This window comes from Apium graveolens, chromosome 8 (genome assembly GCF_009905375.1).
Source record: "Apium graveolens cultivar Ventura chromosome 8, ASM990537v1, whole genome shotgun sequence".
Lineage (NCBI taxonomy): Eukaryota > Viridiplantae > Streptophyta > Magnoliopsida > Apiales > Apiaceae > Apium > Apium graveolens.
In genome coordinates, this window is record NC_133654.1 from 33670038 (window position 1) to 33684672 (window position 14635).

At 37.5% G+C, this 14635-nt stretch overlaps 1 protein-coding gene across 1 annotated transcript; it reads right to left on the reverse strand.

The window, feature by feature from the left end:
- Positions 1-5915: 5915 nt before the first annotated feature.
- LOC141679470 (uncharacterized) lies at positions 5916-7166 on the reverse strand. The gene has a single exon (XM_074485966.1). The coding sequence runs from the start codon at positions 7164-7166 to the stop codon at positions 5916-5918; it is 1251 nt and encodes a 416-aa protein (XP_074342067.1).
- Positions 7167-14635: the final 7469 nt, after the last annotated feature.

The window sequence follows — 14635 nt, forward strand, 5'->3', positions numbered from 1 at the left end:
ACTTGAGACTGCATTTAGAGGCCTTGTAGCTAACATCCAGTGGCCCATTTATGGTGAGGATTCTGCTTATCCACCTCCTGACACTCCACCCTCTGATGGTGATGATGATGATGATTATTATTCGTCTGAGTAGGTATACCATGTGTTCCTTTCTATTACCTTCATTGGGGACAGTGAGGATTTTAAATTTGGGGGTGGTAGTTAAGGAACATATTTGTGTGTGTGTCATGTAGTTGCATATTCATGATAGTTTAGTCATATAGTTGCATATTTTTGCCATATAGTTTTTTTATATAGTTTTTTTTATTATTTTTATTTTATAGCTTTAATTATCATGTCATATAGCTCATGCATATACCATAATCCCTTTGTGTTGCTTTATCGATTAATATGTGATATTGATGTGAGTGTAGTGATAGCGTTAGAGTTAGAGTGATGTTGAATCTTCTTAGGTTGGCATGCATGCTAGAAACACTTGTAATCTCACTAAGTCTTAGAGTATGCTTAAGGACTAGATTGTTGTCATGGTTCGATGGTTTTTGAGATTAATCTATTGCTTATGCTTAGAATACATGATAGGCTCTTAATGATAAAAGACATGAAAAGATAAAAATTGGAAAAAAAATGGAATTCATTGCTAGAGGCGTCAAATGGCTAGTAGTCGGCTCGTATTGTATACGAGTAGTCTAGGGTTGAGCAAGATGGAGCGAAACGCACTTGCTCAGAAAAATTAAAAAAAAAAGAAAGAAAAAGAAAGAAAAAATATGGTTTAATGCACAATTGATCACGAGTGAGTTCTTTGGTATTCGAGTTATTAAGTTCTTAGGGGACTTTGTGCCTAGTGACCTAAGGCTTTTATAGTCTGGGATCCGCTAACCTAACGCTCGCTAAATGGGTACCATTGCATAAGTCTTTTGTGGACCTCACTCATTGCACGATCAAATAAGCATTTGTTTTATGTGTTGAATAAAAGCATGATTCCGTAATAAACTCCAATAATCTTGAAGTGTTATAAGTCATTTTGTGTCTACAATATATTCTTCGTATAAGCTTGTGATTGCCTTGAGAATAATTAAGGTATGGTGATTGATCTAGTTTCGAAGCATATCTGTTAAGCATTCGCACACACCACATTTCTAGTTGTATGTTAGCTTGCGTGATTTGATTAATCTTTAGTCGCCTAATTGCATTTGTTGCATTCATGCATATTTTATTCCGAGTTTGAGTCTGTGATGCTTCAGGACAAGCATCGATTTAAGTTTGGGGGTGTGATAAGTGGCATTTTATACCACTTAAAGCATCTCATAACGGCTTGAATTGGTGTCTTGAACTCGAGTATTTTGTGTATTTGATGCGTTTTCTAGTGTTTTTGCATTTTAGGGTATACTTGCTTAGATAATTGGTTTTCGTCAAATAAAGCTTAAGGAAGTGCTTGGAATTAGTCTAGGAGAGATGAGCGAAGAAATCAGCAAAAACAGAAGTAAAATAAAATATTTTCCAGAAGGGTAGCAGGCGCCCGCCTGGAGAGAGCAGGGGGCCGCGCGCTAGCAGGCGCCCGCGTGGAGGATGCAGACGGCCGCCTGTGGGCAAAAATTCAGATTATAGATTTTATTAATTCTATTACAATTGGGCTTCTGTTAGCGCTGGTTCTCTTAGGTTACTATATAAACCTTATGGGAAGACGTTTTCTTCATAGAAGAGAAGAGATAATCAAGAGTGAAGGAAAGAAGATTGAGAAGACCGTTTTAGCATGCAACAACGAAGAAGAGGAAGCATACATTTATCTTGTGATTCTTTTAATTTGTTGTAACTGTGGATGCTAGTTTTCTTTATGCTTTGAACCTTAATACTCTTGTGACGTACTTCATTATTTATTAAGTATTTTTATTAGTTCATATCGTTGTGTTATTATCATGCTTTCATATGAAACCCATGGTGACGATGAGTTCTATTATGGGCTAATCGTGATCATGGGATCCTAGCGGATTTACTATGGATTTCTTTATTTAATTATTTAATACCTTGGTATGTGGTGATTGTATGATATCTAGCATAGGTTGTGTTTATTCGTCTTATGTGCGTCGCGAACAGGTAAGATAGCCTGTTAATCTCTTTTGAAGTGACAGGGAATCTTGAGATTTAGAACTTGTCATGCTAGCATAGGTTCATGTATTATATGCATGATTAATGGGTAACTCTAACCATTTTACTTTCCCTATGTAATCATCCTGAATAACTTACGCTTAAATTGTTATGTTGTCAAATTCTGTAGACATATAGGGTCTCAACATAATTGATGCCTATTCAACTTCTATCTTAATTGTGGATGGTTAGTAGAATGGTATTCGTACAATAAAAGTTGCCGTTTATCAGTTTCGTGTTTTTCGATTAATATCATCATCATTACATGGTAAGGGTAATAACAATAACTATTGAGTGAAGTAGTAATGAAGTCAGGATCTCATGTGTGTTTAATATTGTTAATTTAAGTGTTTAATTCTCATAGTTAATATTAGTTGACCAACCTTAATTATTATTATCTTGACATTGAAGAATAATCATACATTGGTGAGTAAGTGTTAATTAGATATAATTAATCAGAGTCTTTGTGGGAACGAACTAGAAATCATTCTATATTACTTGCGAACGCGTATACTTGCATGAATTATTTAGCGCATGCTTTGTGCCTAACATTCAGCAATTGTTGCTTTGGCTTCTCAAATAGGAATACTGTTGACCCACTAATCTTGAATCACGACACCATCAACGACAGGAACTGGAAGAAGGATTTCTTTTTTGTAGACAAGAAGTCACTTGGAGAAGCAGACAGTTATTTGTTGGAGCGTTGGAGTAACAGCGGTACGTTCTATCCATGTTTTTATGTCGTTTTGCTGCTTGATTTTTTACGAATGATTAGTTTAGATCTCCTACTTTTGTCTCAATTCGTCGTTGTCGTCTTTATGTACCATATTGCACCTTCTCGTCTCCTTCTGTTAGTAAAGCCCATCGTGTCGTATAGTATATTCATTGCTTTATGACCCTCTATCCTGTAATTTGTATTTATGTATTCTCTTTACCTTTTCTTCAAGTAGATTGTGAGTTTGAAGCGGATGAGGAGAATATTGATGCCAAGGAAGTTGTGGCTAAGATTCGTGCCCTCCCTGTCGCTGATAGGTTATGGCCTAACTGTCTGGACCACCCCATTCGCAACGCTGGTAGAGTGAATGTTGAGGAATATGCTGCCAGGTTGAAGAAGAACCTGGATAAGACTGAGGGATGTACCTCTGGGATTCCCGGAAGCAAAGGAGCCGCTGCAAGAACTAGAAGTAAGTTGTCTACTCCTATTCATAAGCCTTTCCATGTCTGTTCACAGTATTTCTTCAGAATCTATGGAAAGTCCCAAAACCGAAAACAAGAATGAGATGAGCTCAGGGCTGAAATATGCTAGAGGTATACGTCAAATGTTCCTCTTATTGACGTATCTTATCCTTTTTTGTTGCTCCTTTTTGATATTCTTAACACATCTTGAACCCTAATTCCTAATTGTAGAGTTCAAACCCCCTGTTATCAAGCCTCTAGCAATTTGTAGTAAAGATTTATTTAAGAGATCACGTGATAACAAGCCATCTAAGACCGAGTCTTCCAAGGCCCCAGCACTGTCTAGTCCATTGCTAAGCCCCAACATGAGCCCAATGGCCAAAAAAGTTAGAGTGAATCCTTCTATTACCCACATCATGTCGAACACTCCTTCACCACTCCTAGTTCAATGTTATACCACTCAATTCAATCCTTCTACCTTTTCCCACCTACTCGATGAAATGATCCTCCCACAGTCTATGGAGGATCTATCTCCCAAAGAACTTGAAGACTTCCTTGACAACAGTGTTGGTTACACCTTTCATGTAAGTCATACATTTCCAAATTTTGTCTCTATTCTGATTATGTTTTCCACATGTAATTTCGCCTTAGCATATTTCTTGTCTTGACTCAGGTTTTACAGAGTGTCTTAGTGGCCCGTGAGGTATATAATCACAAAATGCAGATGAAAAAAGAACTTAAGTCTGAACACAAGAATTACAGCAAGAGGTTGCAGGTTGCAGAAGCTCTGGCTGAAGAGAGGTTGGTTGCCCTAGAAAGCTCTCAAAAGGAGTTTAATGATTTTGTCAACAAGGTGCAATCCATTGAGTAGGACATGCGTTCTGAGGCTGAGAAGGTGGTTCACCAGCAGATTATGAGGACATGGGTTGACATGATGCTCGAATATCATAGAGGGGAATGGGCTTCCCGGAATGTTCTCGAGACTGTGAAGATTTACAATGAGGTGTTCCCAGACGATGCTTTCCCTCTAGATGAATTCAACAACTAGGGTGACGGTGACAAGGAGATGAAGTCTCCTAAGGATGATGATCCTGATAATGAATGATGTTTTGTTTTCGCTTTATATCATGAACTCGTTCTATGTCATCTTATTTAAGTACTCTATCGGAAGTTGTCCCTATTTTGCAGTGTTGCGGGGGACTTGTGATTTTTATTTTGATTTCTAGACTCTCGACATAATTTCATGTATGTCGTTTATGAATTTGATCTTTATCGTTATCTCATTGTATGTTTTTGCTCTCGGGTTTCGAGCATACTTGTCATTTATTATCGATCATGATAATTATTTTTTATAATACATACTATTATAACATCAATCGTTATGCAGCTAGCTGACTTCGTATTCATTAGTTAATGTCATTGTAGTTATCGTCGCGTCGTTATAATGAAATATTTTATCGTAATATAGTACGTCATCATTCCGTTGTTTTAATTGTCATTCTTACGTAGGTGCATGCAATTGTAGGGTGGTTAAAAGGCCTTATTCCCTCTTGAAACACACTAAGTTATTATATGTATAAATTCATGGAATGTCATATAGGTACGTAAATATTGTAGTTTTCGTAATGGACGTCATAGCGCTCTTATTATCAACTGAATTCGTCAAGTGCATACGACACTTGCAAATTAGCAAAAATTGTAACTGGGTGATCAGCCCTCTGAGAATTTTTATTTTACACAATTATAGAGTGATGTTGTAAAAAATTTATAAAATTAAAGTGCAAACGCAAATAGGGTCTATAAGCATAATCTTATATATTTTACCCAAGTAATTCATAACTCAAAAGCATAATCACATTGCATAGTAAAGTAACTCATAGTGAATTGAATCATAAAATTGATCTTTTATGGATGATTTACCAAGAGCAAATGATAACAAGTAGCACACAATATCATGCCAAACACAAACAACTAACAAAAACTAACTATGTCCTAATCGACTTATTGATCAACGACTTCTAAGAACAGAAATTTGAAAAGATGAGATAGAAAACTTTACACATGATAAAGTTTTAGGTGCGAAGCGTTCCAGGCTCTTGGTATTTGTGTTCCATCCATACTGGACAATCGGTAAGCTCCGCGTCCTACGACAGCATCTATGAAGTAAGGGCCTTCCCAATTGTCAACAAACTTCCCAGTCGTCATGTCCATTGTGTTCTGGAATGTTTTCCTCAGTACCATGTCACCAACACGGAAAATCCTTATGTGAACATGTTTATTATTAACATTGGCCACTCTTTGCTGATAAGAAGCTACCCTAATTTTCTTAGCTCATCCATTGTGTCCTTGTCGTGTGATAACTATATGTTATTCATACCACTTATCAGGAGTCCATATCTTTTTGTCGTTATCATGACTTTTATTGGTAACACAACTTCGGTATCATAGACTAGACTGTATGGTGTCCATCTTGTAGACATTTTTGGAGTTGTCCTATCTGACCACAATACCCAAGGCAATTCTTCAGCCCACTTTCCTTTGCATGTCATCAACCTTCTCTTTAAGTTGTTGATTATGATCTTGTTGCTTGAATCGGATTATCCATTGGCTTGAGGATATCTCGGCGTCGACTTAATCAAATCAATATTCCAACATTTGCAAAATACTTCAGTCTTGTCACTAATGAATTGTGACCCATTATCGCAAACAATTTCATATGGGATGCCAAATTTGTACAACATATTTCTTTTGATGAATGATATCATTTCTTTTGATGTCACTTGCTTAAATATTTCCGCTTCGATCCATTTCGAGAAGTAGTCTATCATGGCTAACATGAACACTTTTTGACCGGGTGCAGGTGGCATTTTTCCAACGATGTTCATTCCCCATTTCATGAAAGGCCAAGATGGAATGGACATATGAAGATGCTCATATGGTTGATGTATGACAAGTGCATGTCGTTGACAGGCGTCACATTTTTTTGCATAGTCTAGGGCATCTTGTCTTGGTGTCGTCCAATAGTATCCCAAGCGTAGAATTTTTAAAGACATATTTCTTCCATTAGTATGATTCCCGCATTCACCTTCATGTGCATCCCTTAGCATCATGTCTGCTTCATGTCTTGTCAAACATCTCTGTAGCAGCCCCGTGGAAGATTTTTTGAATAATTTCCCATCTATAATCGTGAACCTTGATGCCTTCATCCTGAGAACTCTTGCTTTATTGTTGTTGGCTGACATTATTCCAAATTGTAAGTAATCCTTGTATATCTTTATCCAGTTGTCCACATCTTCACTGGTGTCATCATCATGTTGATCAAGAGTCATTATTTCTGTCCCAGGAAGTAGTCTTTCCATAGCAGGCTTCACGATGTGTATTACTGGGATGTTGTTTAGGTCTAAGTTTTTGAACACGGCTCCCAATCCAGCCAATACATCAGCTTGCACATTATTCTCTCTTGGGACCTGTTGTATACTGAAGTTGTCGAAATGGTTGGTTAATCCATTTGTGATGTCGAGGTAAGCAACCATTTTAGGATCTTTGGCTTCATAAGAGCCCTTGACATGATTGACAACAAGTAATGAATCACAGTTGACATCAATATTTTCTATCTTCATGTCTTTAGCGATTGTAAGTCCCATGATTAATGCCTCATATTCAGCTTCATTGTTCATGGCTTTGAAGTCATAACATATCGATTGGGCTATCATATCCCCCTGTGGCGATTTGAGGACAAGCCTCAATCCCGTTCCATTGACATTAGATGCCCCATCTGTATACAATGTCGAAGGCTTCACGTCTACTCTTGAAAGAACTTGTTGAAACTCCTGCTCAGCATCTGTCATTTGGCTTGGACTAAAATTAGCCACAAAATCAGCTAAAACTTGTGACTTTATTGCAGTTCTAGTGTCATACGTGATGTCATAGTACTTAGTCGTATTGCCCATTTCGCCATTCTCCCCGTCAAATCAGGTTTACTTGAGACGTTCCTCAAAGGGAAGTTAGTCATGACATGTATCTTTTGTGACTCAAAATAATGTCTCAACTTAATGGAAGTCATGGATAATGCAATTACTAATTTTTGAAGAGATGTGTACCTTGTTTCTGCGTCTACTAAGCTCTTATTGACGTAATATACAGGAGGCTGGGCACCTTCATTTTCTTTAACAAGAACGCCACTTACTGCATGATCAGTTGCAGACAAATACACGTACAAGTCCTCTCCACGAATGGGTTTGGACAGAAGTGGTGGTGTAGTCAAATACCTCTTCAAGTCATTTAAAGCAGTCTCATGTTTTTCAGACCACAAGAATCCTTTATTCTTTCTCAACACGTCATAAAAAAAGCTTGCACCTGTCTGACGAACGTGAAATGAACCTGTTCAAGGCTACAACTCGTCCTGTTAATTTATGTACGTCTTTGACGTTCAATGGACTTTTCAATTCGAAGATTGCCTTAATTTGCTTTGGACTTGCTTCAATTCCTCTTCTTGTCACCATATATCCAAGGAACTTTCCTGACGACACATCAAAGTTACATTTGGATGGGTTCAGCTTCATGTTGTATGACCTTAGTATGTCGAATATTTCTTGAAGATCACGTACATGATTTTCAACACTAACAGACTTGATGACCATGTCATCGATGTACACTTCCATCGTGTGTCCTATTTGACCTTTAAACATTTTGTTGACAAGTCTTTGAAATGTAGCCCCAGCATTTCTTAATCCGAATGGCATGGCCAAATAACAATATATCCCCCTGTCCGTTATAAACGCGGTCTTTTCGCAGTCGGATGACTCCATTTGGATTTGATTGAAGCCATTTGACGCGTCCAGAAACGTGAGTAGCTCGTGACCAGCCGTCGAATCCACCATGGTGTCAATGTGAGGCAATGGATAGGGGTCTCTAGGACAAGCCTTGTTCAAATCTGTGTAATTAACAAAAACTCTCCATTTTTCATTTTTTCTGGACTATAACGACATTCGCTAACCATTCAGGATAATCAACCTCTCTAATCATTCCAGCTTTCATGAGTCTTTCCTCCTCGTCATTTATTATCTTGTTTCTTTCTGCAGCAAACTTCCTTCATTTTTGTTGGACGGGTGTGTAGCTAGGATCCACGTTTAGCTTGTGTGTAATGACATTTAGATCGATTCCTGTTATATCATCATGCTCCCATGCAAAATCATCCAGCCTCATGGTTAAGAAATTTACCAAATTGGCTTCAATTGTTGGAGAGAGGTCTTCACCTATTAATATCTTCTTGTCTCCTGTCCACAAATCTACTTCAGCTAATTGTCCCGACCCTGTTATTGTAGCTACAGGCGTCTCATTTCCATGATATTGGATGGTTGGTTTCAGACATGTCATGTAACAGTCCCGAGCCATATTTTGATCCCCTCTTATTTCCTGAGCTCCCCATGGTGTTGGGAATTTTAATACTTGATGATATGTTGATGGTACCACCTTCAAGTTGTGTATCCATGGTCTTCCCATGATTATGTTGTAACTCGAATCTACATCAATTATGTAGAATTTTTCCAGGAGATTGACCCCTTGGGCATATGTTGGCAACGTGAATTCCCCAATGTGCATTTTGTCTCACCACTAAACCCCACTAATTTTGTCAACTTCTTGATCATGTCACTTTCTGCCAATCCAATTTGTGTCAACATTCTAAGCATCATAATGTTGGCAACACTCCCATTGTCCACCAATATTCTTTTGATTAAGCAATTTCCCACGGGTAGTAAGATGACTAGTCCATCTTGTTGTGGTTCTCGTATATTCTTTTTGTCTGATTCGTCAAACATTAAGGATGGCAGATTGTCATTGATAACCCCCACTTGTGTGACTCGTATGTCTGTTTCTCTGGATGCTCTCTTAGCCTATGAATATGTTCATCCACATATCTCTGACCCTCCAGAGATGAAGTTGATCACCTTGTGATGTGGTGGAGGCGGTGGTTGTCTTAATGGTGTCACGTTGTTTCTTCTCGGAGACACGTCCTTCCCAACATAAGACCTCTTCTTTGACGCCATGAATTCCGTGAGATATCCTTTCCTGGTCAGAAATTGTAGTTCTTTTCGCAAGGCCACACAGTCATAAGCTTTGTGTTCTTAATCTCCATGATAATCGCACCATAGTTTAGAATTCGGGTTCACTTTAGGTTTATTTCTCTTCACTGGCCGCGTCACTATACCTCCCAACTTGGTAAACTCATTCACCATGGCTGAAGGCGTTATCGTGAAGCCATAGCTGTCATAAGTTGGTGGCAGATTGGGATCTTTCCTCCAGTCACCGCGTTCCTTTCTCTTCCATTCATTAGATTCCCGTGTCGAGTTGACATGTACTTCATCTCTATTAGGTCTAGTATAGGGCTTGTAATCTCTGGACCTTGGTGTCATAATTTTTCTTGACGGCTTGTAGTACTTCTCGTCCTCCTCTATTCTGTCTTCTTCCAATCTTACTTGCGCCATGGCTTTGGCTTGTACGTCATCCATTGTTCGACATGGGTACTTTGTTAATTCCTCATAGATTGGAGATTCTCGTTCTAGTCCCCGCCTGAATGCTTCGATAGTCGTAGGGACGTCACAATTGGTGATGGTCACATTTTATCTGTTGAATCTCGTCAAGTAATCACGCAAAGGCTCCCTACTTCATGGAAAATTTTATATAAATCGCTGGTTGTCTTTTCGAACATCCGGTTGCTCGCAAATTGCAAGTTGAACGCATCTATCAGATCAGCGAACGTCCTGATACTTCCTTGTGGAAGATTTACGAACCATTGCAAAGTTGGTCCTAATAGTGTAGAACAAAAACCCTTACACATACAGGCTTCTTTCAAGTCACGTGTAATTGGTACTGTGAACATTCGTTGTTTATATTGTGCAATATGTTCCAAGGGATCACTAGTTCCATCATACGGTCTCATTTGTGGTACCGTGAAACTTTTTGGAATTTCTACCAAGGCGATGTTGTCATGAAAAGAAGAATCAGCGTAGCTTGTTGGGGTTGCCTTTTCTAACGGTTTTGGGATGCCAGGTATCCTTTCAATCAAATCCCTCATTTCTTGTAGTTCTTTTCTAAATTTTTCTGCGACTTGATTCTTGGATCTTGTACTCTTGTGTCACGATCTTCTCCTGTCAGTCTCTCCTTATCGATCATCACGATCATCATATCGTTGCTCGTCGCTTCTTCTTTCCATGTCGTCTTCATTATTTGGTACATCCTTCATGTCTTTTACGTCAATAAAATCGTCTGTTCCATTCGTTGGTCCCCCATATTGGTTATGATCTTCTACTTCATCCATGTCCAAACGTCTGATTACGCTTGGGATGGTTTTCTTTGTCGTTATTTTGGTTCTCGATTTAGCCATAGTGAGTTCCTTCTTCAATGCTTCATTTTCCGAACGCATCTTTTCCATTTCATCTTACAACTTTTCAATGTCACAGTCATCTCTCTGTTATTCTCAGCTTTACCTTCTTGGTTCGTAACTTGTTCTTCGTTGTTTTCCATCGTAATGCGTTAATCAAATCCTTAGCAAGTTTCCCACAGACGGCGCCAATTGTTTTTACCGAATTAAGTGGGTTAAATGCTAAATTTGATTGACGTGTTTTACTAAAACGTTAATGTGCTCCTAAGGAAAATAAATATAAAATGGCACCAAGAATTGTTGACGCGGAAATCCCGTAAATGGGAAAAAACCGCGGGTGGGATTGTGTACCCAACCAAAGATGTGATCCACTATATGAATGATTTTGTTTACAACGAGTTTAAGCTAACGTACATGTAACACCCCCAAATCCGGGGTCGGGGATCCGGGTTGTCACGAGTTCCATTTCCCTTAATAACACCCAATCTTAATAATTACTCAACTACCCTGTACTGTGACCCCACAATAAACACACACACCACACGTTATAGTCTCAGAGATGAATATCCAAAATAATCACAAGTCTTTGAATCCACAATTTCAAGTTATTACAACCCAAAATGATTACTTGATAAATTTACAGTTAATTGCCATTATCTGCCACAAGTTATAATTATACATAATTTGATTCTCAAAATAGAATGCCTGATCTACCAATAGATCTACCTCTGCAGCTATAGCAGCTACAACATCATCGGGAAGACGCGGGACGCTTCCCACGCGCTTGCGCTGGGTCTGCTGGAGTCTGGCCATCTTTCCTAACTGTTGTTGTGTGATGAAGAAATAAAGCAAGAGTGAGCCTTACAGCTCGCAAGATAATATATAGTGATAATAATAATATAAGTATCTAAATGGATACTTACTAGAATCTTTTATCATGAGTAAGATAATTACTTACTAGATATAAGTAAAAACAAGGGATGAAGTTACCAAATACTTCACTATACTTATATCATTTATAAAGCTACTTGAACTACCACTGTTCAAAGTATAATGAGCTTTCAACAGTTCATCACATAGATGAGACTACAAGACAAGATTTGAATAGATTAAATCTTTAAAATATTTTTAAAGGAAATGAAGTTATGACATACTTCATTAAGTTCTGATATATATATATATATATATATATATATATCCACATATACATCTTCCTTTATATATTTCCCGAAAACCTCTGTCATGTAAAGTATGAACAGAATTGCAATATCCAATAAATTTGGAAAGGAAAAGAATTTGGCATAAACCAGATATCTTGTTGATCAGGCAAAGATACCCATAAGTAACCTTTTCTACTAGTAGATGGACGAATTCCCCACTGGTCATCACCCTGGTCTCAATAGGACCTTATGCTGGACTGCCACTCAGCCACTTATGCATTTGATGGACTCCCACTGAGCCCATGTTGCTTATGCCGACTCAATAGATGGACTTACTTCCCGAACGTTGGGTAAGTAATCAAGTCATTTACCAAAACTGCAACCGTGTTGCGAATATAAAATACACCACAGAGCCGGATCCCTCAGATTTTTGAGCGAGTATTCAAGTCCCCTTAAAATGGAAGATCTTGAATTTGAAAACAAGTTTTGGGATCCGCTCTACCCTTTTTAAATTCATTTTGAAGACTCGAAAACATTTTTAAGAATGTTTGGAGTAATGCTGATTTATGAAATAAATCAGTCCCAATTATGAAAGAAATATCTGAATATTATTATTTAAATAATATTCCCATAAAAAATAATGGAGGTAGAAGTTGGAAAACTTATACTCGAAATGAATAGCGAATAATCAAAGATATACTTATACGAAAGTAATATCTTTATTTGAATAATCAAAAATAAGTTTGATTATCGACACCTTATTCTTTAATAAAATAAAGAATATATTTCAGTAATAAGCGGAGTCATAATACCTCGAATGAATATTATAAATAATATTCATTAAATAAAATAAAGGAGTCATACCTCCTCAAATGAATATTCAAATAATATTCAATAATAAAATAAAGGAGTCATAAGTCCTCGGATGAATATTTGTAATAATATTCAATAATAAAATAAAGGAGTCATAAGTCCTCGGATGAATATTTGAATAATATTCATAATAAAATAAAGTTATCAAATAAACCTTATTCGATTAATAGTTTTGAAAACTATGACCATATATATATATATATAAGTATATATATATATATATTTATATCCATATATACAAAATCTACTCGGGATACTCGACTCCCGGTTTTAGAAAATATTTTCACCTTTGGGTCCCTATACTAAGGGTATATGCAAATTACCGCTATCCTCTAGCATAGGTATTATCAACTGAATCAACATATATATATATGGAAAGAATACGAAACAGGCATGCATATATATATATATACCATAGCAGCATGCTTCAATATATTGCAACATTTGCTAATTAACCAACATGCATCTATCGCAAGATAATGCAAATACATATATACATCACAACAACAGTTATAACTGGTAGAAAACTTGTCTGAGCGACTTGGGGTGATAAACGGCTCGGGACGAGTCTGGTAACCTATAAACAACAAGTAAGTTGGAATTAAACCAAAGTCACTTGTAAATCTATACTTTAACTAACTTAGACTCTAACGCTTGCTTTGCGCTTACTGATTTGCTTAAGTCACTCGGATACCCTCGGCTCCACCATTTTTAATAATTTAACCTTTACGAGTTTTAAGGCGATTCCTTCGCGAGTGTCTTACCAACTGCCTAACACACTTACCATAAATGTTTCATACATTAATTAACCCTTTTTGGTCTTTGTCCTCCTCTCATTGGTTGGGTGACATCACTCCCTCTAATCCCTTTGCTTAACTTCCTAATCGTTTGCCTAATGACCGCTGATCTGTTATACGGTTCGCTTAACTTTCGTTTTCATTTATCGTTTGAAGGATCATACCCGGGATCTTATTACTTAGGTTCCCTTAACCTTTCTCAATACATTATATTCCTTTTTATGATCCTCTATTATAATCCTTTAATTTAAATTTGTTTTATCCTGTTACCTTATACTCAATCCTTTCCGTATCTAGTGGATTTTCGGGAAAAATCCAAGTGTTCGGAAATTGGATTCTGACGATCTTTACATACACTTATATACCACATAGAGTACTAATAATATCCCAGAAGATCAATAACAGAACCCCTACATAGTGTGGCATGAAAAGTTTTCTCATTCAGCAAAAACACTATTCATAAGGGTTTCAAAAATTTCCCAAAAATTGGGGTTATTACAGTCTCCCCTCCTTAAAAGGATTCCGTCCCGGAATCAAATTGAAAATAAATAGGGATACTCTCTTAGCATTTCACTTTCTAACTCTCGAGTAAATTTTTCCACATTGTGGTCCTACCACCAAACTCCGCCTAGTTTGATAACCCTTCTCCTAAGCACTTGTTCCTTTTTCACTCTATAACCCTTCTTGGTTGCTCCATATAGGTTACGTCGGGTTGCGTGTCTATGCACTCATATGCCCCTATTTGTCTGGAATCCGAATTACACTTCCTTAACATTGATATGTGGAACACGCTATGAACTTACTACATGTTCGGGGGTAGGGCTAGCTCATATGCTAACTTCCCAAAACGTCTTAATATATCCAAGGGTCCAACAATTGGTGGACTTAGCTTTCCTTTCTTTCCGAATCTCATTAATTCTTTTCAAGGGAATACTTTTAACAATACAAGGTTGCCTCCTTCCTATTCTTTGTCCTTTCGTGTCAAATCGACATACTTCTTATGTCCTTCCTGGCTACTACCAGTCGTCCTCTGATTAGATCTATTATATCCCTGGTCCTTTGGACTACTGCGGGTCCGAGCATCTTGCGCTCTACAACTTCATCCT

Coding starts and splice junctions, on each gene's coding strand:
- LOC141679470 (XM_074485966.1), bottom strand. CDS start 7,166: ATGACAGATGCTGAGCAGGAGTTTCAACAAGTTCTTTCAAGAGTAGAC.